Raw genomic sequence first — 26806 nt, forward strand, 5'->3', positions numbered from 1 at the left:
AAATGCCAGTGGGTACCAGGATACTCCTGAAGGGTTCTAGGGTTTATTTCCCACCTGCTGCTTGCCTTCATAGTGCCTTCTCTCTCAGAGCAAGTCCTGAATTGAGAATGCTGAGGACAGCACTTTGGGAGATGCTCATCTAGGCCTCCAAATCCCCTCATTTTCAGAGGAGGAAACTGAAGCCAGGCTCAAAGTCGTCATTCATAGCCAGATAGAGGCGGCATCAGAACTCAACCTGCTCTTCATTATAATTTGAGATTCTTTAGGAGACAATCCTACTGCAGTGGTAATTCAACAGGTGAGAAAATTTAAGAATTCTCTTGCCATCAGAAACAACTTTCATAACCCCTACACACAAATTATAAAAACCTAAAAGCTAACTTTCCCTAAATTTCTCCAATATGTTGATCTAATTAGAAAGCACTGGTATCTCAAAAGCATCTCTGATTAGTTACATCATTTACTGAACAAGTCAAAAATGTAACAGGAAATGTCTTACCTTTCCCTCAGAAACCCATACCAGCTGGTTTTGCTGTTGTTGAATTGCTTCTTTCAGTGCACCATACCAACCATCATTCATTGAATTTAAGTTAATTGTAGCTGAAAATAAATTAACGATGTAGTTTTATGGTTAGAGCACTGCCAAAAGTCAGAAGAATTCAACCCTGCTTACAGCTAAATCGTCACTACTGAAAGATGGTATCTGAGGATGCAAACATCTGAAATTTCTATTTTGCTACTGTATATTTTCTTTTAACCAAACAGCAGCTGTTAACACAACAGGAAGCTTTCCAAGAAAAGATCGTGTAAGTTTTAGTATTTGAACACTGTAACATTTTGGCCTACTTAATGTTGCCCAGACATTGTAAGCTGAAAGAAGGCCTTTAATATACTCACTTGTAAAAAGATGGTGATTATTTTTACGAAGTTTATGAGATCGCTCATATAACTTCCTGGCACTTTTCCGAGATTCTGGACATAACCTCATTCTCATTGTTTTTACTCCTTGCTTAGAATCAGGATTAAGAAATACAACAATTGGATACCACTGGGCATAGTTAAGACGATCAACTGCATTTGGTGTTACATCTAATAAAGCATGTTTGTCCTAGAAAAAGAAAGCAAAATATATACAAAGACACAAGACATCATTAATTAAGAATCATCACATTCAGTTGGGTGTGGTGGCTCATGCTATGCCTATAATCCTAGCACTTTGGGAGGTCGAGTGGGTGAATCACTTGAGGCCAGGAGTTCGAGACCAGCCTGGCCAGTATGGAGAACCTCTGTTTCTACTAAAAATACAAAAACTAGCAAGGCATGGTGGTGCACGCCTGTAATCCCAGCTACTTCGGAGGCTGAGGCACAAGAATCGCTTGAACCTGAGAGGTGGAGGCTACAGTGAGCCGAGATCACGCCACTGCAGTCCAGCCTGGGTGACAGAGCAAGACCCTACCTCAAAAACAAAAACAAACAAAATTTCAGTGGTAACGGATCTTTAATTGTATTCTAATGTCTCAGGAGCACATATTAAAAAACTAATTTTAACTTAATTCAATTCCATTTCTAGCCAAATTTCTAAAAACCTTTCTATGAAGTTCACTTTTAAGACTTAGCCCTAACACCGCAATCTGACAGTATTATCCATGTACAGTTAGAAAAAAAGTAAGTTTAAGAATTTAATGTTCTTGACATTCCTTATGAATGTAAATATCAAACTACAACTTGAATTGTACTGATGTAATATATAAGCAGTCTGTTAATTACATCTAAACATCATACACTTGTTTTCTGGTAATGAAAAATCATCATCTGATGCCTACAGTAACTATTCCCTTGAAAGTAATTATTATAATGCTTTTCAGTAAGGGCTTAATTTTCTTATAGTATGTCAGTAATAGTCTTAGAAAAATACCTTCTACTTTCAAATTAACCAAATCCCATTCCACTCAAAACCACAATAACATAATGAAATAGGCCAAATTTTAATAACTTACTTGATCTATGATTTGCTTTATTGTATGCAGGCGAATAATGCCAGAGCTACGTTGGTCAGTTCCAGCATCTCGTGGTTCACTCTCTATTCATTATGTCAGGACAAAATAAGACATCAAATTTTCATTGGTTAGATCAGAGTTTCTCAACTGCTAGCCACCACTGATATGCCGGGCTGGACAGTACTTTGTGGAAACTGTCTTATGCATGCAGTATTTAAAGTAAGTTTTAATATGCACACTTCTCTTTTTTTTTTCACTATTTTTCCAACTACTTTAATAGTCTGGAAAAAAATTAGCCATTAAAGAAGAAAAAATATATAGGAATGCACATTGTTTTCTTTTGCCTGGGGCTCTAACATGGCTCAACACGGCACTACCTCCCACCCCTTTTCACACTGTGACATCCAGAGAAAATATTATTTGTATGGCACACTGAGATAAACCGAGGAGGCTGCTCCTTTGCCAAGCTCTAACCAGCCACTACTGGCTGAAGAGGTCAATACCTTGGCATGTCCATCAACCATCAGTAATGGTGCTACAGCAGATTGCCTAGGGAGATCTGGGTTAGAGACCTTAGTTACATCAGTAGAAGGGGAACCTGGGGGCAGGGAGCTGTTCATCTGTAACTGTGAGACAGCCTATGGCTTCATCCTGGCAACCTGTCTTCACTGGTGTACAAAGTGCCAAATGCAGCTTGGACTGGTTTCCAACCACCATCTCAGAGCACAGCAACGTTTGTGACTGTGGTCACAAGGATGAAAGGAAAGGAAGAGCTTTGGTGTTTCAGAGATCAGACAAAGGCAGAGATCTGGAAAGACAAGTCACACTGACGGTCAAGATAAATGGTTTTAGAGAATGAGACTACCATAAGACAAAGCACCACGGGCAAGCAGGGCAGAATTTCAAATCTAGTGAACACTGGAGAATTAAGAAGAAAGACCAACTGGGAATTCTGGCTGGAAAAAAAATGCGACTAACTCCTCCATTCAAAAGACTGTCATTAGATTCAAAGAAGATATACAACTAAGCTACCTGAATTCCTCTTTGTGGAGTAAACCTGATTAAACCAATGTATTACCCTTTAAAGGCAGAGCTTTGTAAGTCATCATACTTGCTTTTCCCAAATCTAAAAATCCTAAATTTGGTTATGGATAAGGGTCACCACCAACTTCTTCAGGTGAAATGTCATCTACAGATAACGTAACCAGGCGCAGTGGTAGGTGCCTGTAATCCCAGCCACTAGGGGAGGCTGAGACAGGAGAATTGCTTGAACCCAGGAGGCGGAGGTTGCAGTGAGCTGAGATCACATCAGTGCACTCCAACCTGGGCAACAGAGTAAGACCTTGTCTCAAACAAAACAAAATAAAACAAAACAAAACCTCTTCTGAAAAAACTAAGAAGACAGAAATAAACATTTTCTAACTTGCTCAGATTTTACTCAAATCATGTCTGCAAATATTCTGATATTCAGAAAATAAACATCCTTATTCAATTTAATTGGCAATCAAATGAAAAGCAATGTATTAAAGAAAAGATGATGTTCTGATTCTTTAAATTAACATTGTGCAGTTTAAAGATGTTACTGAGGGTCAGCTGGGCGCAGTGGCTCACGCCTGTAATCCCAGCACTTTGGGAGGCCAAGGCGGGCAGATCACGAGGTCAGGAGACTGAGACCATCCTGGCTAACACGGTGAAACCCTGTCTCTACTTTAAAAAAAAAAAAAAAAAATTAGCTGGGCGTGGTGGCAGGCGCCTGTAGTCCCAGCTACTCGGGAGGCAGAGGCAGGAGAATGGCGTGAACCCAGGAGGTAGAGCTTGCAGTGAGCTGAGATTGCGCCACTGCACTCCGGCCTAGGCGACAGAGCAAGACTCCATCTCAAAAAAAAAAAAAAAACCCAAACTTACTGAGGGTCATATAGTACCAGTGGGAACAAAATCCCCAGCACAACTCGCTGGAAAACAGGATTGCAGAATAATGAAATGAAAATATGCCATTACCTATGAAAAAGGAAAATACGATATAAACTTTTGTAAACAGTATAAATAAAACTTTGTCAAAATATGCTTAAAAGAGTGGAAGAAAATACAATGGAATAAAATATAGGGTGGTGATGGTATGTGTAAAAATTAATTTTCCAACTTTTCGAAACAGAGAATGGCACTTTTATAATTACAAAAATAGTTTAAAAATAAAACAAAACCGGGTGCAGTGGCTCGCACCTGTAATCCCAGCACTTGCGGAGGCCAAGGCCAGAGATCACTTGAGCCTAAAAGCTCACGTTCAGCCTAGACAACATAGGAAGACCTCGTTTCTACAAAAAAAAAAAAATAATAATAATAATAATAAACTAGCCAGGCGTGTTGGCACATGCCTGTAGTCCTAGCTGCCTGGAAGGTTGAGGTGGGTGGATTGCCTGAACCCATGAGTTTGGGACTACAGTGAGCAATGATCTAACCACTGCACTCCAGTCTGGGCAAGAGTGAGACTCTGTCTCTAAAAAAATAAAGTAAATAAAACAAGGATCTGTAAGCAAAACGTATTTGGCAAACAAAGCACTGCAACCTCAATACTTATACTTACTATCTTGTTATAAATGTCTGCAATAACAACAGCTGATAACATTAGCAATGTTTTATTACCCTTTTCAACTATTTGTGTATTTGTCAGTTTAATGACTCTAAGAGCTGGAATGGAGCAAGAAAGGGTTGTGGTCAAAGCCGAGTCTTGTCACTCATTCACTGAGGGCCACTAGGAAGTTTAGACTGAAGAAACTGGTAAGGACCCACACAATCACCATCCAAGTCTCAGGCTGCTCAACTGTAACATGGATATTATACTCCTTACCTCAGAGCATGACTGTGAGGATTCAACGACATTGTATGTTATCCAATTTTCATATGAAGCCAAGAGTTTCCTAAACAGTGATTTTTTTCTCATTAAAAGAATTGGTGGAACAAGGACATGGTCACTGGGGTTTTCTCACCAAATTAAAAGAATGGGATAAACTGCTAATTTTTCACTGACAAAAAGTCTTATTTTTATTGAGTGAGTGAATCAGAACTCACTCACTTTAGAGGTGTAACTCCCAACCTCATTTAAGTTAGCCCTGAAGCTACTTACTTGCAATTTGATAAATATCTGGTTCTTCTCTAGCCAGCTTTTCTCTGGCAACATCAGCTATTGGTCCAAAAATGGTTACAGGCCTCAGAAATCCAGCTGGAAAGAAATTCACACGAAAAACAGCGTATTTTATACCTTTTCTTTCTTAAGCATATTGACGTTAAAGGGTATTAGGTCAGTCTGTAGAAAATAAACTACCTTCTCGAAGAACCACTCTTTCATAAGCTGGAAACTTTGTTTGAACAGGCTGAGCAGACAAATCCTCTCTGCTTTTTCGAAGATTTCTCTTGGAGCTGCGAAGACCTCGGAATCTCCAGAAGTCAGCACGGTCTCCCCCTGCTGTTTTTGGAAGTGTATACTGTACACTGGCTAGCTGCTCAGCTCTACACAAGAAAGGAGAAAATTAAAGTAAGAGCATTTAAAATGCAAAATGGAAAAAGACCCACAGTGAAATGAAATGTACAACACTGGATAGAAGTTCACACGCAGTTTAAATCTTAATGGTTATAACAAAGAAGAGTTTGTAAAGCTAAGCCAGTTATAGATATGAATACAATGAAAAATAATTCTTTACATTACCAAAATTTCCCAGTGGGATTGAAATTATCTATCATCATTTACTTGATTCACTCTATGAGAAGTATCCAAGCATTCATACCTGTTCTTATTAGGGATGATGCCTCGTTCTACCTCCTTATGATTTTTGCCAATTCGAATAGCAAGCCAAGAGCCCAGTTTTCCATTGTACAAGGTATCCACAACACGGAACACCTCTCCTTTGTTAAAACTAAGTCCATAGGGAGACTCCTTTTCATATTCAAAATGGGTTCTAATATAGAAAGAATCTCCTACATCTGATTCTACAATGCGACGATAAACTAAAAGGAATAAAAACAAACACATTATCAATATTTAGTGGGATAACAATCTGAAAGAGTGTATTATGTAAAGATGCTATGATAATATCAATAACAGTATCCAACAAATTCTTACTATGTGCCGGGTACTGTATTAAGTATTTTATTTCATGTATTCATCACTGTCAGAACTGAAACTCTTAGTATATCCATTTTGCAGACTAGGAAACTGATGCAGAAAATACATTAAGTAACCTGTCAAAAGCCACATGCTTGTTTTCTATTATATCTCCTAACTTATCTGCAAACATTATAGACATTTCCAAATCTAAATCAGCAGTTCTCAAATAAAGGTAATTTTATCCCTCGCCATCCAACACTGGACATTTGCCAATATGTAGCTCTGACTATCCCATCTGTGTACTGAAAGGGTAGGGGGTGTGTGCTAGGGGCATCTTATCTACTGAGCAGAGGTTAGGAATGCTCCTAAATATCCACAATACACAGGACAGACCCTAAAACCACATTATTTGGTCCAAAATGTCAACAGTGCCAAGGCTGAGAACCCTGGCTCTAAGTGAAAACTGTACCTACTTTATTACAGAAAAAATGGGGTTTTCTCTTGAATTAGTGCTAATAAACAACTGAGTGTACTGCTTAGAAACATCAGCACAAAATTTGAAAGCTGCTCATATATACTTTTGTGTGGTTCTGATGGCTAATCAATCAACACTTTCCATCACTTGCACAGGGCTGGACGGCATTTTATTTAAATGAGAATACTATAAAGGTTAGTCCTCTTAGCATGCTCTGCTAATGAGAATCATCTGAAATTCTGTGCCCCTAAATGACTCAGAATACGTAACTTTCTCTGAGATTAACAAATTCATTCATCACTCAACTTTGAGTGACTTATTTTTTAAAAACGGAATAAATCCCTTTGTGAGTCCTCCAACTCCACAGGTTTATCTCCTCCATTTTCTGACGGTATCTCACCATCCTTCTTCTTCTGAGCCAATATGGTGACTTCTTCTCCTTTAGGGAGGTCAAGCAGGAAGAGGACGGCTTCCTCTCTTATGATGTTTGTGAAATCTACGTTGTTTACCTATTAAAATAGGATTTCATCAATCATTCTTGGCTGTTTAAGAATACGAAAATAACATACACAGATGCTCTCAGTCTACCTAATTTGAAAATATCACTCTTTTTTTTTTTTTGAGACAGAGTCTCGCTCTGTCGCCCAGGCTGGAGTGCAATGGCACGGTCTCGGCTCACCACAACCTCCACCTCCCAGGTTCAAGCGATTCTCCCGCCTCAGCCTCCCGAGTAGCTGGGACTATAGGTGCCCACCACCACAGCCAGCTAATTTTTTTATATTTTTAGTAGAGACAGGGTTTCACCATGTTGGGCAGGCTGGTCTCGAACTCCTGACCTTAGATCTGCCCGCTTTGGCCTCCTAAAGTGCAGGGATTATAGGCGTGAGTCACCGTGCCCGGCCGAAAATATCATGTCTTTAAGAGGAAAAAACTTATTTTACTTTGGAGAAAGGAATACCCTCTAATTTTTTTTTTTTTTTTTTTTTTTGAGACGGAGTCTTGCTCTGTCGCCCAGGCTGGAGTGCAGTGGCATGATCTCGGCTCACTGCAAGCTCCGCCTCCCGGGTTCACGCCATTCTCCTGGCTCAGCCTCCTGAGTAGCTGGGACTACAGGCGCCCGCCACCGCGCCCGGCTTATTTTTTGTATTTTTAGTAGAGACGGGGTTTCACCGTGGTCTCGATCTCCTGACCTTGTGATCCGCCCGCCTCGGCCTCCCAAAGTGCTGGGATTACAGGCTTGAGCCACCGCGCCCGGCCTACCCTCTAATTTTAAAAAAACAGAAAGTAAGTAAAGTGAGTTGAAGGTATAAATTTATTTAAATAGATTCAGTGTGTCCTGACATTAAAGATAATCTGTTGTAAAATTTAACCAATTTAGATGAAAAAAAGATAACTTTTTACAAGTTGCTGAGAAAAAAAATCAAAAGAAAATGGGATTAGAAAGACAGTCTGCACTACGGCATCCCTGTAACAGCATCTGTGTAATGCAGGCTCAGTGTTTGCCAAGTAAATATTTACTTCTATTAGAAGCTTCTAAATGCCAAAATGAACTTATCAAAATGTCACCAGTGACTGTGTGCAGGATTACAGGCAGGTTTTCTTCTTTCCACCTTTTGGAAATTTTCCAGATTAAAAAAAAAAAAAAAAAAAATTAATTGAGGCCCAACCTAAATTAATAGTTTAGCAGGGCTGCCTACAAAAAAAAAAAAAAAAAAAAAAAAAGAAGCCAAAAAGCCCACAAACAAAAAAATCTGACATGCACCACTTTTATGATACAAAACAAAACTGAACTATTAAGAAACATTTTTTAGTCAGGCATAGTGACTCATGTCTGCAATCCCAGCACTCTGGGAGGCCAAAGTAGGTGGATCGCTTGAACCCAGGAGTTTGAGACCAGTCTAGGCCATGCAGTGAAACCCCGTCTCTACAAAAAATACAAAAATTTGCCAGGTGTGGTGGTGAATGCCTGTGGTCCCAGCTACTCAGGAGGCTGAGGGGAAGCTCGTTTGAGCCCAGGTGTTTAAGGCTGCAGTGAGCCGTGATCACACCACTGCATTTCAGTCTGGGTGACAGTGAGGCGCTGTCTTAAGAAAAAAAAAAAAAGACACATTTAAAAAATGTATGCCCTGATTACTTCAAAACAGGATTAAGAGGTGGGTAAGAAAATACGTCTCTTTAATTTCCTTGGTATAGTGAACATTATTATACATGTCGTATTTAAATGTTTTTGACATAACTTGATTGACAACTATGTAAAAATCTTCAGAAAGAATCACCGTATCAGATCAGATGGAAATAGGTCTGAAGTCACGATGATGCCTTGACTTTTTGACATGCTAAGTTTGAAAAAGAGGAGGATTTAATGAGCAAAGGACAGGGCTCAGGAAATCGCTCAGAGTGAAAAGATTTTGATTGTGAGCTGCTCACTTGAGCAACCAAACCCAAGAAAGAGGCAGTATAGCAAGAGAAGCAGAGAATAACCAACACTCCCCAAGTTGTAAAAGTATCAGTAAAGAAGGCAGGAAAAGAATAAAACAATTAGAGTACCAGAATGGCAGTATTATGGAATCTAAGGAAGAAAGTACTTCAAAAAAGATCAAGACAGTCAAAACGCTGCTAAAAAATAAATAAATAAAATGAGGCTTGAGGATGACATTAGCTCAGCCATGGCTTATTGAAAACTGAGCTTCAGCAGTGGCGAAGGTGGAAGCCAGGCTGTAAAACTGTATGACCACAAAGACTGACAAGAAAACAGGCAAGGGCCTCAACCACATCCTTCAACAAGTTCAACAGCAAAACAGGACAAATAAGACAGTGGAAGATAGATGAAGAACCACGGGAGACAGAAAGAGAAGAAAGTCAACAAAGCTACAAGATTCTGGAGCAGAGAGGAGGCTGAATCCAGGACACTGGCAAGAGGCAGGCTGAACACAGAGAGAGACCAGAATAGAGAGGCCACGGTAAAGACTTTGTGGTGGAGAGGCAGAATAAATGCAGGAGCTTACAACGGACAGATACCTACTGATTAAAATGGGACAAGTTTAATCTAGCAAATCAAACGGAGGTTTGGATATTTTAAAAAGAAACAGGAGACAGATTAAGATGGTACTATGTCACTAGATGACACTGTTTATGGGGAAGAAAGGGAGGACTCTATAGACTCTTTTGATAATCTGCATCTAACCTGGGCTTTGCTGATTTATGTAACAGATCCTGTCTCTTGTGGAGCATGAAGTTTCAAAGCCAGGCAGCTTACACATCCGCCTTTAAGGTGAATTCCATCTCCCTGTGCCTGAGCCATTATCTGGGGTTAAGAAGGTCCCAGAGGCTGTGTGGCCTGCTTCAAGATGACTCATATGGGAGTGGAACACCGGATGTTGCTTGCCGGCCAGTTGTGGCCCATGGCAGAGTCTTGCCAGTCTGAACGTTTAGTTGAACTTCCAAAGACTACTTGGTAGATATTATCATCGGGATATAAGACTTATTTTCTTCTATTTCTGTGAACACTAGTGGTAGAAATGAAATGTCATATTCTTTACTAACACATAATATAGCAGTAAACAAGAGCAAGATACAAGAATGGGAAGTGAGAAGTTATGCATAAGGTAGACCTGATGGATTTTGACTTGAAAGTTTAATTGGCTCAATGGAGACTGCATACAGATTACAATCTAATTACAGTAGTAAGCTTGTTGTTTGATACCTTTTTCTGGTGATCCAAGTACTTTCTAACCCATGTAAGTTGCAATACTGACGTACCCTGAGAATTTGATCACCTTCCTCTAAGCCTTCCTTGGCTGCAGGGCTATCTTCTAGAACGCCAGCTACAAATATTCCAACATCATTTCCACCAGCCAGTCGCAATCCCACACTATCTCCTTTTCTGAATTTTACCAATTTCATGCTGGGTCTGTTAAAACAGATATTTCATTTGAAACAGTTAAGAAGAGCTTAAAACATTATAGCAAACACTACAGTGAAAACTACATTCAAAATTAAATAAAGAAACATCATTTCTAAAACTTCCCACATACCATTGATTTACTAAATAAAATTTAGTGTTAGAATTCAAACCAGACTTAATAACACTATTTCCTGATTAACAAAGTTTTGGAATATTCAAATTTAATATGCAAGTATTATTTTACATAACTAATTTATAAAATCACTTTGTAAAACAATGTTTTCTCAACTCTCAAACAGTCTTGGGAATGCACGGTACATTCCCAATGGCTAAAAACATCTTCCATTTTTTCTACCCCAAATCACACAGCATTTCTATTACATAACTGAAAAGTCAAAATTTTTTAAATAAAGGTAGAAATTGAACTATAAATTGGCTAATTTTCCTGACAGGATGGAGTCAAAATCAGGCTCCAAGCATTGTGATTTCTACATGCAATAGATAGTGATTTTTTAAAAAAACTTTGCAGTTGGTGGACTCTTTCAGTAGTTGACAGTAGTTAACTTACTTGGCTGCCCCCTGAGTTTTACAATGTAAATCATATAGTCATTCAGCCTTTCTAGATTAGTCCCACATCCAATCTCTGTCCCTTTCTAGTTCTCTGAATGGAAAAAAAATAATGCATACACACCCACCTCTAGCATCAGTGTAGTGTTGAAACCTTGTGACACTCCTCAAAACAAATACTAAAAGATGCCTTATAAGAACTGACCGGACAGAAACAGATTGTAATTAAAAATTATCCACAATATTTCCTTTCTAGGTATTCATAAGTACCCCCACATTCCTAGCCAAGAAAATACACTATTTTACCTATTGTGACAAGAAGGTAGAAAAAAATCCCTATAGCCTTTATTATGTAATAACCAAATTATTAGAAACTGACAGATAACAACAAAAAAACACAAGTCAAATAAATGAATGAATGTGCTGAGGAAGGAGAGATTTCTAGTCTCTTTAAGCCAACTAGAGATCATCTTAACTTTCAGAACTTACTATTTATTCACTTCTGATTGGGTGACCTGACCTGGAACTAACATCAGCTTGTCGTAACAGTAAGAGCCTGAGAATCAGAAGAGGTCTCTCACTGGCTGGTGGCATCATTGATCCCTCCATGAAACTATTTACCAGCTTTACTACAAATGGTCCAAGTCCCTTGGTTGTAGTGGTATCCTAGCCAGGTCAAAAGCATTCTCATAGATTCCTCTCCTAAACCCACTGTACTGAAAGCTCTTTAAATATTTCCTCGAAGTCCTTAAGACTCCAGGTCTAATTGGGTGTGGTAGCTCAAGCCTATAATCCCAGCACTTGGGGAGACTGAGGCAGGAGGACTGCTTGAGCCTAGGAGTTTGTTACCAGCCCTGATCAACACAGCAAGATCCTGTCTCTACTAGAAAACAAAACAAAACAAAAAACAAAAAACAATTGGCTGGGTTTCCTGGCTCGTTGCCTGTAGTCCTAGCTACTCCGAAGGCTGAGGTGGGAGGATTCCTCGAGCCTAGGAGTTTGAGGTTATGGTGAACAATGATCACACCATTATACTCTAGCCTGGGTGACAGAGTGAGGCCCTCTTTAAAACAAAACAAAACAAAACAAAAACAAAAAGACTATAAGTCTTTGGAAATCCTCTTTTAACCCTGACCAATCTAATGTGCTTCAGAAAGTAAAAAAACTGAGCACAGTATCCACCCTTTAGTAAAACCTGGCTTCTGAAAACCACTGTTAGAAGACAACTTTAGGCCAGATCTCACCAACAGTGTCATGTGCCTTCAATGACTGACATTTCATACTTAGTCCTGCCTGCAATATATTAACTACTTGCAATAGCAAAACAGACTAACTTCTGCATCAAATCCATTCATTGGCTTTAAATGAAAAACCAAACCTTTCCTGGCACAGCTACTAATCCTGCCCACATCCACAAATCCTCTTTGGTTATTTGTTCTCCCAGGGAAGGAGGTCTCTGGAATTTTTCTTTCTTTCTTTCTTTCTTTTTTGAGATGGAGTCTTGCTCTGTCACCCAGGCTGGAGTGCAGTGGCATGATCTTGGCTCACTGCCAGCTCCACCTCCTGGGTTCATGCCATTCTCCTGCCTCAGCCTCCCGAGTAGCTGGGACTACAGGTGCATGCCGCCATCCTGGCTTTTTTTTTTGATATTTTTAGTAGAGATGGGGTTTCACCGTGTTAGCCAGGATGGTCTCAATCTCCTCACTTCGTGATCCACCCGCCTTGAAGTGCTAGGATTACAGGCGTGAGCCACCATGCCTGGCCCGTCTCTGGAATCTTATCATTACAGTTTCCTAAACCTTAAATACTAATGCAAATTTTCAAGCAATTCCCAAGAAAGGAAAAAGAAGGGGACTACCTATGCCTTCACAACTTATAAAAGGTTCAATTATCAGTTACCTAATATTAAAATTGTACAATTTTAAACTTGTAAAAGCCCCATCTCTTTCAGAAACTACTTCTATCTACCTAGCTGGGTCTAAGACAACCACCCAATTTTCTTTAGCAATGAAAATACGAGAGTCAGGGGTCCAGATCCAAACCATATGAGGAAATCTGCCAATTTTCAATTATTCACATCATGTCCCCTTTACCAGTGCCAATAAAAAACTAATTCGGGCTGGCCATGGCGGCTCACATCTGTAATCCCAGCACTTCGGGAGGCTGGTGGACTGCTTGAGCCCAGGAGTTTTAGACCAGTCTGGACAACATGGTGAAACCTCATCTCTACTAAAAATACAAAAATTAGCTAGGTGTGGTGGTATGTGTCCTTTCGTCCCAGCTACTCAGGAGGCTGAGGTGGGAGGACTGTTTGAGCCCGAGAGGCAGAGGCTGCAGTGAGCCGAGATCGTCCCACAGCATTCCAGCCTGGGTGACAGAGCAAAACCCTGTTAAAAAAAAAAAAAACTAACCAAACAAACAAAAAACTAATTTGCTGATCATGATGGTTTGAAATTTGTTTACAAATTTACATCTCAATTCTACCAAGTATAAAAGGTAAAGTAATGAAAGGCGTTAAGATAGCAAAAACTAGCCGGGTGCGGTGGCTCACGCCTGTAATCCCAGCACTTTGGAAGGCTGAGGTGGGTGGATCACCTGACGTCGGGAGTTCGAGACCAGCCTGACCAACATGGAGAAACCCCGCCTCTACTAAAAACACAAAATTAGCCAGGCATGGTGGCGCATGCCTGCAATCCCAGCTACTCAGGAGGCTGAGGCAGGAGAATCGCTTGAACCCGGGAGGCACAGGTTGCGGTGAGCCGAGATTGCACCACTGCACTCCAGCCTGGGCAAAAAGAGTGAAACTCCGTCTCAAAAAAAAAAAAAAAGATAGCAAAAACTTACTTATGAGTTGCTAACTACCCTAGAACAGGTTCTCAAACAATCTCAACCATGATTTTGCCCCCAAGGAAACATCTGGCAATGTCCAGAGATAATTCTAATTGTCACAATTAGGGAACTGCTATTGGCATCTAGCGGCCAGGAATGTTGCTAAACATGCCACAATGCACAGGACAGCCCCTCACGATGAACGCTTACCTGGCCCAAAATGCCACTAGTGTTGAGATTGAGAAACACATTTTTTTTTTTTTTAACGCTCCATTGGAAAGCTGTGGAAATTCTGATGTCTGAACAGAAATTTTTTTTTTCTAATTCCTAACTTAAAAACTAGGCAGGAGAGAGTGGTGAGAAAGAATGCATCCAAAAATTTCCTCTGTTGTCTAATTTCTAACTGACTATCATATATAAGTAGCAGAATGTTAACTAAAAAAACTAATCATAGTATTAGGTGGTATGTACTATTTTAAAAAATATATGCAACATGGTTTACAATTAAATTCCTACTCTAAATAATGCCTAATAATGAACAAAGAAAACAATACAACTTTAAAATTGTATTACCGAAGAATCCCATCTTCATGAGTTGAATTAGGTAGGACACCATCTGATGGACTGACAGGTAAATCCACATCTGGTTGCCCAACCTGGGCATACACAGGCTTTGGTTCTAAGAAAAAAAATTGGGTAGGACTCACTTTAGAAAAACATGGAATAATAATGCAAGCAACCAGGCAATATGTAATTCATAAGTTCAGAGAACCTGATGAGGAACATATCTACCACATGTATTAGAGTACATTTTATGGTAATAAATTCTGAAGTCTTTATAACAAGTAGGTATGTTACACATTCACCTGTGTTTTCCATAGTTCCAGCAATCAGAATTTGAAAAATCTATTCTTTAGGAACGAATAACAAAAATAGATGAGAAGAGAGAATTCCTACATTTCCCTGTTAAGACTACCCAAGTAGCTACCTTTCCTCATTATGCTAAAATTTGGTTTTCAAAAACCGTATTTCTGCCACTAAGCAAGCAGAGCAAGAAAGACGATTTGAGAAAAGGAAGTGAAAGACATCAGAAACAAAATCTCCAGGCCTCCCAGGCAGCTGATCTTAGCACCCTGCTGATTCTTCTGTTCTGTCTTCACAGACAGCTTGAAAAGGGTTCTTGGGTCAGACACAGCGGCTTGCACCTGTAATCCCAACACACTAGGAAGCCGAGGTGGGAGGACTGTTTGAGGCCAGGAGTTGGAGACCAACCTGGACAACAAAGCAAGATTCCATCTCTCCCAAAAAAACACCCCACAAAGAAACCAGAAAACCCAAAATAGCCAGGTGTGGTGGTGCACACCTGTAGTAGGGAGGATCAGGTGGAGAGACAGCTGGAGCCCAGGAATTTTGAGGTTACAGTGAGCTAATCACACCACTGCACTCCAGCTGGGTGACAGAGTGAGACTCTGTCTCAAAACAAAAACAAAAACAAAAAACCATAAATAAATAAAGGTATAATCAATAAGATGTTTATGAAAACACTTTCAAAAAAGCAAAACAACTTTTTTTCTAACTTTTTGAAGCCAATCTCATATTTCTCTTTAAAGATCAGTGTTGGAAAACAACTTTCTTAATTGCAAGAAGTTGTTAACGATGAACATTTTCCATCTAGAAAGTAAAGGATAACATTCATGAAAGGCTACTGATTTGTGCCAACCTGCTACCCATAAGGGAAAATGCTGGAAGTCATATGCAGACAAATTCACACATGAGAACAACAATAATTGCATCTTTAAAATCTTCTGTAAATCCTAACAATTACTTTACTCTAATTGCAAACATTTCTTGAACTTAGTGTTTTGTTATGCTTACCTGGAAGAGAAGGTGTTTGTTTCTCATTTCTTTCAACTGTAACTTCTTCCACTGTTTTAGGTGTGTGATCATCAGCATGTTTTACAGGAGTTGAGACAGCCCCAGGCTTAGAAATTCTCTCTTCATCTCTACTCCGGAGACTATATGTCATTAAAATAAAAAATCAAGAGCATAAGAATGATTCTGGAAAGCATCTGTAAGAGAACAGTATAAGAAGAGGCAATGCAACTTCAAAAACAATGACAACCTGCTCTAACAGATACCAAAATATTACAAAAACCTAGTAATTAAAACTAGAATAGCATTACCACAGAAAAACCACATAGATTAATGTAATAAAATCAAAAATGAAGAAATATATCTATAATAGCAAAATGTATTATGAAAGTAGCATTCCAAAACTGTTGGAGAAGAAACACAACATTTAATAAATGGTGTTGGGACAACTGTCCACAAATGTAGAAAAATAAATCCCTATGACAAAAATAAACTGATTTCAGATGAAATCAAGTCCTAAAAAAAGAGTTTAAACATTCACATAATCAATAGGAGTCTTTTAAAGTAAGACTCAATGAAGCCACAGTATATCAACAAAAGTGATTACATAAAGTATGTGCAAATAATTGGGAAAAATATATAATACTGGGCTGAACTAAATGAAATGGGAATTCTTTAGTTCAAACAGCTCAATGTTAACAATTTCACACAGTTTGACCAAATATAAATGCTGACTATGTACTGACCTAAGCAACATACACAAGAATTCGATACTTAAAAAAAGAAAAGACAGGTATGATGGCTCACGTCTGCAATTCCAGCACTTTAGGAGGCCAAGGCAAGAGGACTGCTTGAGCCCAGAAGTTTGAGACCAGCTGGGCAACATAGCGAGCTCCATACTCTGTAAAAAAAATTTAAAACTTAGCCAGGCACTGTGGCTTGCTCCTGCAGTCCTAGCTATTTAAGAGGCTGAGGTGGGAGAATTGCTTCAGTCAAGGAGTTGGAGGCTAAAGTGAGCTATAATAAAGCCACTACACTCCAGCCTAGGCAACAGAGCAAGACTCCGTCTCTTTGAAAAAGAAAAAGAGAACTATAAATCAATCAAGACAACTCAAGAGAGAAATGCAAAAATACAAAGAGGCTTTTCAGCAAAAAGGATGTACAAACACGTAATAAATATGCAAACACATTTAACCTCACTAGGAACTAGGGAAATACAAATTAATTAGAAACTGTATTATCGGCCAGGCGCAGTAGCTCACACCTGTAATCCCAGCACTTTGGGAGGCCGAGGCGGGCGGATCACGAGGTCAAGAGATCAAGACCATCCTGGTCAATAAGGTGAAACTCTGTCTCTACTAAAAATACAAAAATTAGCTGGGCATGGTGGCATGCACCTGTAGTCCTAGCTACTCGGGAGGCTGAGGCAGGATAATCTCTTGAACTCGGGAGACAGAGGTTGTAGTGAGCTGAGATTGTGCCACTGCACTCCAGCTTGGCAACAGAGCAAGACTCTGTCTCAAAAAAAAAAAAAAAAAAAGAAGAAATCGTATTATCATCCATGAGAACTTTCACGTGATAACATCACTGGTAGGGAAAGATATGGAGAAACAGACATATTCACAAAATGATGGTAAAAGTTTATGACTATTTGAAGGCAAAATGGAAACTATCAAAACAAAAAATGTAACTAGGTCATACCTTGTAATTCTACTTCTATATTTATTCTAGAGAAATACTAACAAATGTACTCAAGAAAACATTTATAAGAACATTCATTCTAGTATCAGTTTGTGGCAAGAAACTAAATAAAACAAAATATTCAATAATTTCCCCAGATAAACAGAAATCGTACAGTGTACCAAGACAATATATATTTTAAAAGAAGCCAATAAATGCATCTTTAATAAAAAGATAAATCAAGATCTATAATTTTACAAAGTATCACGTACATATGGTTTTCCAGCTGCAATCTCCCAACCTTGGAAGAACAAAATAATTTGTTTAATTATCCTGGACCACAGAAAAATATAAAAAGCTCTCTAATTCACTTAAAAAAAACCTTTATTTCCAAACATATACAGCAATACAGACAATAGTATCATAAAATCCCATGTACTCATCTTCAACAATTATCAATACTCTGGTCATCAGCATTCCAATCTGAGGCTACCAGAACCTTTAACATCCAAATCTTGATGACAACAGTACAAAGAGAGAAAATAATATTTTTCATTATGAATGGAGAAAAAATTCTTTTTTTTTTTTTTTTTTTTTGAGACGGAGTCTTGCTCTGTCGCCTGGGCTGGAGTGCAGTGGTCGGATCTCAGCTCACTGCAAGCTCCGCCTCCCGGGTTTATGCCATTCTCCTGCCTCAGCCTCCCGAGTAGCTGGGACTACAGGCGCCCGCCACCTCGCCCGGCTCGGTTTTTGTATTTTTTAGTAGGGACGGGGTTTCACCGTGTTAGTCAGGATGGTCTCGATCTCCTGACCTCGTGATCCGCCCGTCTCAGCCTCCCAAAGTGCTGGGATTACAGGCTTGAGCCACCGCGCCCGGCCTGAAAAAATTCTAAATAAATAAAATACTAGCTAGGAGAATACAGTAGTATATTAGAAGACTATCATCAGGGTTATTTCAAGGGTGCAAGATTAGTTCAACATTAGGAATTTGTTGACACAATTTATTATTGTGCACAAATATTTACAGAAAAAAAGTGTTACTATCAAACAGGCATGAGAAAATCTGCAGTCATTCCTAAACAAAAAATGAAATAAGCAATATAATTATGAAAGAAACTATTTTCTACAACCAAGAGCAAACACCCTATCAAACGGTGAAATGCTGAATGTATTTACACTATTTACATAAAAATCAGTGACAGGACAGTGATACCTGTGAACACTACTGTTAATTCACTCTGACTTTGAAGACCCAGCTAATATAATCATGAGCTAATGGTCCCAAAATATTGAAAAAAACAAAAAAAAAACTTAATGATATTAAAGACTACAAAAAATTTTCTGAATTAAGATAATTTTAATTACATAAAAAAAAACCCTTTTGTCAATATCAACGATCAGATGGAAATGAAAACGAAAAAATAACACCAGTAACAAGAGCATTAAATATTCCAAAACTTTAGACTGGGGGAAGTCTTCGCAAGTAAGATAGAAATTTGGAAGCCATAAAGGTATCTGACATAATAATAAAGTCACAGTAATATCTGACAAGATTAAAAATTTTTACTTGCATAGTAAAAGATATTATAAAGACTTACATTTGAAACACATCTATATCAGTAATCTGGTACTATCCATTAAAATTTTTAAACAACACAAACACACTCCTTGAAGACTTTAGAAAAAAAATGCACCAGCACAGTACATGAAATCAAGTACGAAGGTGCTTACTGCCATGTTTTTGCAGGCAAACACCTAGAAACAAGATATCCATAATATGGAAAGTTTTTAATCAAAAGAATAAACTGGATGTTCACCTTGTATGTTCAACTGAAATAATTTAGCTGAGTAATAATTCAAAACCTGATCTCTTAATTTTTAAAAGAAAAACCCAAACTCTATATATGATACCAAACGTCAGTATGAGTCTGGAGAATGGCTTAATTCAAGAAGAGTGAGAATTGGGGGTGAAATGGGGGTAAAGTGGAGTTGGTGGATTTGATCTATTTCACTTGTTCTAATAAGCATACATTGTTTGTAAAAGACTATTAAAATTAGGTACAATGAAAGAGAACGATACGTACAGACATGAAAATAACTCTAAAATGGCCGGGCGCGGTGGCTCACTCCTATAATCCCAGCACTTTGGGAGGCTGAGGCGGGCGAATCACAAGGTCAGGAGATCAAGACCATCCTGGCTATGGTGAAACCCCATGTCTACTAAAAATACAAAAAATTAGCTGGGTGTGGTGGCATGCACCTGTAGTCCCAGCTGCTGGGGAGGCTGAGGCAGAAGAAGGGCATGAACCCAGGAGGCAGAGCTTGCAGTGAGCCAAGATCGCACCACTGCACTCCAGCCGGGGCGACAGAGCGAGACTCTGTCTCAAAAAATAAATAAATAAATAAACAAATAAATAAAATAACTTCAAAATAAAATGCCAAGTAAGACACACAGATTACAGAATACATACAGCAGGATACCATATAGCTATTTAAAAAGTTATCTCTATAATACAAACAGACATGTTTGCACATGCCCATGTGCAGACAAGCAACAGATATCAAACAAGCAACAGTGGCTCACCTTGGAGGGAAAAATAGCCAAAATAGTAGCCAAGAGGAATTTTAGAGTTATCTCTACTATTTCAACTTTTACAAAAATTTACTTATGTATTATTTATAAAGATTGAAAAAATATATTTAAAATTATTTTTAAATAAAGCCTAACTTTAAACAAAAAATTTGGTTTTATTAACGCATATTATTAGCAGTCTCTTTTCAGGATAAGGTTTCTTTCTACGTTGTCTTCCTGAAGGAGTAAAATGTAAGTACTTTGCATAGTTTCTATTTTTGTATTCATTTAACCATTCTGTGGAGGTATATTCTGCTTTTAACTTGGTATATTCTTAATGAGCTGCACTGAAGTAAAACAATCTTTTGGGGGGGGAAAAAGCCAAGATATTTTCTAACTTAAATAAGGATGAGCTACTTTTAAATTGTAAAAGATGGGCCAGTTACATATGCAAATGATGTTTAACAAGAAACATTACTCCTGTAATCCCAGCACTTTGGGAGGCCAAAGTGGGTGGATCACCTGAGGTCAGGAGTTCCAGACCAGCCTGGCCAACATGGTGAAACTCCCCTAATTAGTCGTGTGTGGTGGCACACACATGTAATCCCAGATACTTGGGAGGTTGAGGCACAGGAATGGCTTAAACCCGGGAGGCAGAGGTTGTAGTGAGCCGATATTGCGCCAATGCATTCCAACCTGGGCAAGACAGTGAGACTCTGTCTCAATAAATGAATGAATGAATCAATCAATAAATTATAAAAGCTAACAATTTTTAGCTATTGCTTGTGTAATAAAATACAATTAGCTAAGTATAAATCAACAAAATTAAGCTCTATCCCTAAATTGTGCTGTGCTCCTCAGATTAAAAGGGCAGTGCAAAATAGTAAATTATCCCTGCATTCTTTGCATTAAAAAATACAATATATTATAAATACAAAATTATTTTTAAAAAGAGAAAAGTGAAAAAATGAGTTAAAAATGAGTATTTTTAAAAATAATGAGTTACTCACAAAATTTTAATAGTTCTACAGATTTCTATTGCTCTGTACAAAGCAGAATTTGTTTAGAAAAGGTAACAATCCCAATTGATTTTCTTCTTTCTTGTAACTGAGCAAAACGTCTAAACATTAAAATGTGATTAACAGAATTACCATCTTGGTATTTTAATTTACAATATTTTAACTCAAATGCTCTCCTCAATGATAAACAATAGGTTCTCATTGGCTATACATGTAGAGCTCTTGCTCCATGTATCACACAAAACTCCTGGGCGTATTTTTATCTTTGGCTAATTTGTAAACCCCATTGCTAATTACCTTTTTGTCCTGTGATATAATCATTATAACTTTAAATGCAATTAGCCTTCAAAAACATTCCACACAAATAGGACTCACACCACTCTATTCACGTTTTCATACAATTAATATTTGAAATATTAGTTCTTTTTAGTGCATTTCCATTACCTACCAAAAGATGGAGGCATTATTCAATAATACATAAAGAACTAGTAGTGTTGAAGAGAATTATAAAATGAGCTGCTTATGTAATCAAAAATTTTCTAGAATCCATGTTAAATAAAATATGGTGAAATCAATTTATAAATTGTATTAACTCAATGTATCTAAAATATTTCATCATCTAAGTTATTAATGAGGTAATTTATATTTTTTATATACTACGCTTTCCAAATCCAGTGTGCATTTCACACTAACAATACATCTCGATTTGGACTGGCCGCATTTCAAATGTGCAACAGCCACACGCGGCTAGTGGCTATGGTGCTGGACAACGCAGATCTAGAGTTACAGCACAAAATAAATAAAATAATCAACTTTTCCAAACATAAAAATGTTCTATCACAAGCAAATGTGACTATGAGGTCAAGATACAATCTGAATTTACACATGAAATTAGTCAACAATCAGTGGCAATTACGGAAAGAAATGGGTGAGGTTGTGATAATGAACCACATTTTCCCCAAACCTTCCTCACATAATTCCTTTTTTTCTTTTTTTTGAGTCAGGTTCTCAGTGTTGCCCTGGCTGGAGTGCAGTGCCACAATCATACTTCGCTGCGGCCTCGGTCTCCCAGGCTCAAGCAGTCCTCCCACCTCAGCCTGCAAGAGCAGCTGGACCACAGGTACGCGCCACCATACCCTGCTAACGTTTTCTGCTTTTTGTAGAGATGGGGTTTCGCTATGTTGCCCAGGCGAGTCTCGAACTTCTGGGTTCAAGTGATCCTCCCACTTCAGCTTTCAAAACTGCTGGGATTACAGGTGCAAGCCACCATGCCCAGCCCTTCCTCACATAACTCTATTCTAATGGCTCTCGATATTTAAGCTTAAAAACATGTCTGTGGTTTTGTTTTGCTATTATGAGGAAAGCTTTCTATAAAAATTATGCGTTAGGAGTCAGACTCATGTTTATGTATTCTAGCTCCTGGTAGCCTAGAAGGAAACTCTGGACATTTTAAGGTACTACAAGACCCTCTTATGGGCACTTTTGCTTTTCTCCAGAAGCGTAAGATGGGTTTCTGGTTTGTTTTTGTTTTTGTTTTTGTATTAACTTGCACGTATTCATCTAAAGGTAATGACCTTGTTATCTAGAGGCTATGAGCTACTTGAAAGCTCTAGACAAGACAGCTGACAGACAGAGATAGACTGGAAAGGAGTCTCTGAGACAGATTTTATAGCTCCCATGAATGGACTCACTGTAAGCAGAGCCTTCTTTAGGTCTTACCCAATCAAATATGTGACCAGGGTAGCTGATTAATACACACTCAATTAGATTAGCAAGGAGTAACATGGTGTTTCAAGTAAAAAACTTCGGTTGTGAAATCGCAGCTGTTTGGAGCCGTTTAGTATAGGCAGAGGGCAGGCAGCATGGTCAGTGCAGGGTCCTGGGGAGACACTGTAGGAGAGAAGGTGCATCCCCTCAGCATGCTCCTGCAGTACCCAGCATCCTAAAGTACTCAGTGGCCAGCAGCCTGCTCTAGACTCTTTCAAACGGTTCTGTCGTGTGAAGTCTCCCATGAGATACCTCTCCAGCACATGGGAGTACAAATACCATGCAAGTTCGTCTGGTGACATACCACAGCAAATTCTCGGCCACTCAGTGAGCCACAGTTGTTCTCCTTCCAAGAAGGCCAGATCTCAGCCCTGAGGATGGGTGGGTGGGAGCCTCTTCCTTTGGCACTCTTATCTCAGCACCAAGGAGAGTAGCTGCTCCTTCTATCTGTGGTTCTTTTTTGTTTTGTTTTTGAGACGGAGTCACGCTCTGTCCCCCAGGCCGGGGTGCAGTGATGCAATCTCGGCTCACTGCAACCTCTGCCTCCTGGGTTCAAGTGATTCTCCTGTCTCAGCCTCCTGAGCAGCTGGGATTACAGGTGTATGCGGCCATGCCCAGCTAATTTTTTGTATTTTAGTAGAGGCAGGGTTTCACCGTGTTGCCCAGGCTGGTCTTGAACTCCTGACTTCAGGCAATCGGCCTGCCTCAGCCTCCCAAAGTGTTGGGATTACAGGTGTGAGCCACCGCGCCCAGCCCTATCTGTGGTTCTTAATCTTCAGAGCTCTCTTTAGCTCTTAACAGTTAACCCCTCATTGCCCCCGTTGTGTTTAATTTCTTTACATTCAACTTTCTCTGTTCATGAACACTGTGCTTTCTGTCTCCTGATTTTAAGATATGCCTGGTCGCCATTTCATAGCATTTTCCCTTTTACTTCTAGCTCTATGAACACCTTTTCAATAAACTTGATGTGCTTTATTTAAAAAATAACCTTAATACAGGAAACAAACGGAGGGCTGAACATTCACTCTAGTAGAATATCCTTTTATAAAGCCAACTCCCCATTACAAATTAAAGACTTATACTGCAAAAACGGATTTATACATACTTTTTACAAGTTCACTAATTGCCTAAGGTAGGCAAGAACACCACAGTTTAGGTGAAAACAAAACTAGCTACTAATCCCTTTAAAAGGTATTGGATTATCTCAGCCACAATTAACAATAAAAATATGCTAAGAATTTAAGTTAACCGTATTCCAGTTTTTTCCACTGACAGGAAAATTTCAGCCTGGAAGGCTCTATTGCATATAAGATAGAAAAGTGAAGGCACACTCCAGTTTCATACTTAGAATGTTGCAATCACTGCTAATCCTCTAATTTTATATGGAAACAAATATATACACATTGAAGTTCCTCCTTCACAGCAATTAAAAAATTGTCTCTCTCTGCACTGGTACCCAAAGAATTCTGGGGATGAGAAAGCAAGAGATACAGGGCTGGTACTTGGGAACAAAAGGTAAAAAAGTTGCCCAGGAAGTATGCTGAGAAGGCAGGAGAATAATTCCCTTAATTCCACTTTGGCATTTTGCAAGCTGATTTCTCACAATGTAAATCTGTCCTTTACATGTAATCTACTTTCTAAAACATACATGTGTTCATGAGCATGCTTCTGAAAAAATCTGAGTCTATTTCATTGTGATACGGTTCTTAGGCAATAACTGAGATGTATGTGTTTGTGGAGCTTATTCTACTGTACAAGTGCTTCTCATCTTATATATTCATGTATTAATCTAGTCCATCTGCATTAGAAGAGAAAACAGATCTGCTGTTCAAAAGTAATTTTCATGGATATGGACAACTTTAGTTAAGAAACAACTGAGGAAAGCCCAAGAGGACTTTTTTTCTCACTTAAAGAATTGTGTTGTTACACCTTTGCTGGTGGTATAACGATTATTCTGTACTTTGACTGATACTTATTAGTAAAATAGCACTTTGTGCAGTTTATTTGGTAGATTTTATACTGGGAAACCAATGTCACAAATCTTATTAGGATTCTCTCAAAGAAACAGAAAATTATCTCACATTTTAAAAATCTGCAAATAAGAATTTTTTGTACATTTACTATTTTTATACATATAGACAAGTGGAACAGTCTGTTTTTAAATTTGCCATTTTAAAATATTGTACTTGTAGAAGAAAACAAGTCTCAGCTGATGGAGTAAATGAAATTTATATTTTTACTTTTTACTTTTATATTACTTATTTTTATTTTTGAGACAGGGCCTTGTTCCTTTGCCTGGGCTAGAGTTCAGTGGCATGATCATGGCACATTGCAGCCTCAAGCTCTTGGGCGCAAGCAGGCGATCCTCCCAGCTCAGCCTCCTGAGTACCTGGGATCACAGATGTGCACCACCACACCCAGCTAAATATACATTTTTTTTCAGACGGAGTCTCGCTCTGTTGCCCAGGCTGGAGTGTAGTGGTGTGATCTCGGCTCACTGCCACCTCTGCCTCCCAGGTCCAAGTGATTCTCCTGCCTCAGCCTTCCAAGTAGCTGGGATTACAGGCACACTCCACCACGCTTAGTTAATTTTGGTATTTTTAGTAGCAACTGGGTTTCACCATGTTGGCCAGGCTGATCTTGAACTCCTGACCTCAAGTGGCCTCCCAAAGTGCTGGGATTACAGGTGTGAAACGTCGTGCCTGGCCTACTTTCACTTTTTAAACAGGGGATATATGGTAAATACTGAAGCCTGACTTTCTGCTATTTGATCCATGATCTCCTCTTAAGGGTTAAAATCTAACAGCAATCACTGAATACCCCAGGACTACACTTGGGTTTCTGTTAACTAGAGAAACTTCATCAACTAAAATCTTCCCTCTTCTGGCCCTTCACAAAAGCACACTGAAATAAAACCTCACACTGGAATTTCAATGAAGTAACCTAAAATCCCCGCAAACTGAAAATAACAGTTGGTTCACAAAAGTTCAGGATGTCATTGATATTCCACTCACTTTGACATGTTAGATAAAATATATTAGCAAAAAAGCATTTAATAATATTTCAAGTAATAACATTAAAAAAACTTCCATGTTCTAACCAACAAATTTTTTAAAACAGAAAAATTTCACTTCTTGGATCTCCAAATCACCTTCTCCCTTGCTCTTACGATGTAGCCACATGGGCTATACTGCTGCCCTTCCAACAGGTCCAGTTTCCATCTCAGGAGCAGTACATGCTTTGTCTTATTCCAGAATGACCTTCACCTGCCAGGGTCTTTCTTACCCAGCTCAAAATGATGTGACCTCAGAGAAGCCTCCTTCCCCAAGCCTGTTATCTAATATTGTCCTCTCCTGCTTCACTATCACACTACCCTGATTTTCTTTATAGCATTTAATCACTAATGAAAATTTACTTTTTCATATTTTCAAATTTATGTATTTGCTTTAGTCATTTGGATATAAGCTCTATATCCAAATTATGGCAGGGATCTCACCTAAGATTGCTCAGGATATGGCCGGGTGCAGTGGCTCATGCCTGTAATCCCAGCACTTTGGGAGGCTGAGGCAGAAGGATCACGAGGTCAGGAGATCAAGACTATCCTGGCTAACACGGTGAAACCCCGTCTCTACTAAAAAACACAAAAAATTAGCCAGGTGTGGTGGCGGGTGCCTGTAGTCCCAGCTACTCAGGAGGCTGAGGCAGGAGAATGGTGTGAACCTGGGAGGTGGAGCTTGCAGTGAGCCAAGACCATGCCACTGTACTCCAGACTGGGCAACAGAGCGAGACTCCCATCTCAAAAAAAAAAAGATTGCTCAGGATATTTATCGCCATACACTGGTAACATAAATGTGATATCAGTAAGTATTTGACAAAAGATGAATGAGCAGGATAACATCCACATTACTGGTAAAACCATTCAACCTTCACTACAGAAGGAACATTCACTGTGGTGCCTATTGATCACTCAGAACCAATGGTCATGGTATAAGGCACAGGAGCCATGGGAAAGAAGTCATTGATTC

The 26806-nt window shown here is 39.0% G+C and overlaps 1 protein-coding gene across 2 annotated transcripts in view; it reads right to left on the reverse strand.

Annotated features, from left to right (window-relative positions):
* Nucleotides 1-26806, reverse strand: part of TJP1 (tight junction protein 1) — a 274337-nt gene that overhangs the window by 25310 nt on the left and 222221 nt on the right. For both annotated transcript variants that reach the window (XM_011949255.1, XM_011949256.1), the window contains 10 exons: nt 15747-15886; nt 14445-14550; nt 10331-10481; nt 6972-7080; nt 5777-5996; nt 5317-5501; nt 5119-5214; nt 1998-2080; nt 898-1108; nt 500-600 (listed from right to left, as the gene is read on the reverse strand). In XM_011949255.1, coding sequence (XP_011804645.1) covers nt 500-600; nt 898-1108; nt 1998-2080; nt 5119-5214; nt 5317-5501; nt 5777-5996; nt 6972-7080; nt 10331-10481; nt 14445-14550; nt 15747-15886 — 1402 coding nt within the window. The remainder of the gene's footprint in view (nt 1-499; nt 601-897; nt 1109-1997; nt 2081-5118; nt 5215-5316; nt 5502-5776; nt 5997-6971; nt 7081-10330; nt 10482-14444; nt 14551-15746; nt 15887-26806) is intronic.

The sequence above is a fragment of the Colobus angolensis genome, unplaced genomic scaffold (genome assembly GCF_000951035.1).
Source record: "Colobus angolensis palliatus isolate OR3802 unplaced genomic scaffold, Cang.pa_1.0 Scaffold294, whole genome shotgun sequence".
Classification (NCBI taxonomy): Eukaryota; Metazoa; Chordata; class Mammalia; order Primates; family Cercopithecidae; genus Colobus; species Colobus angolensis.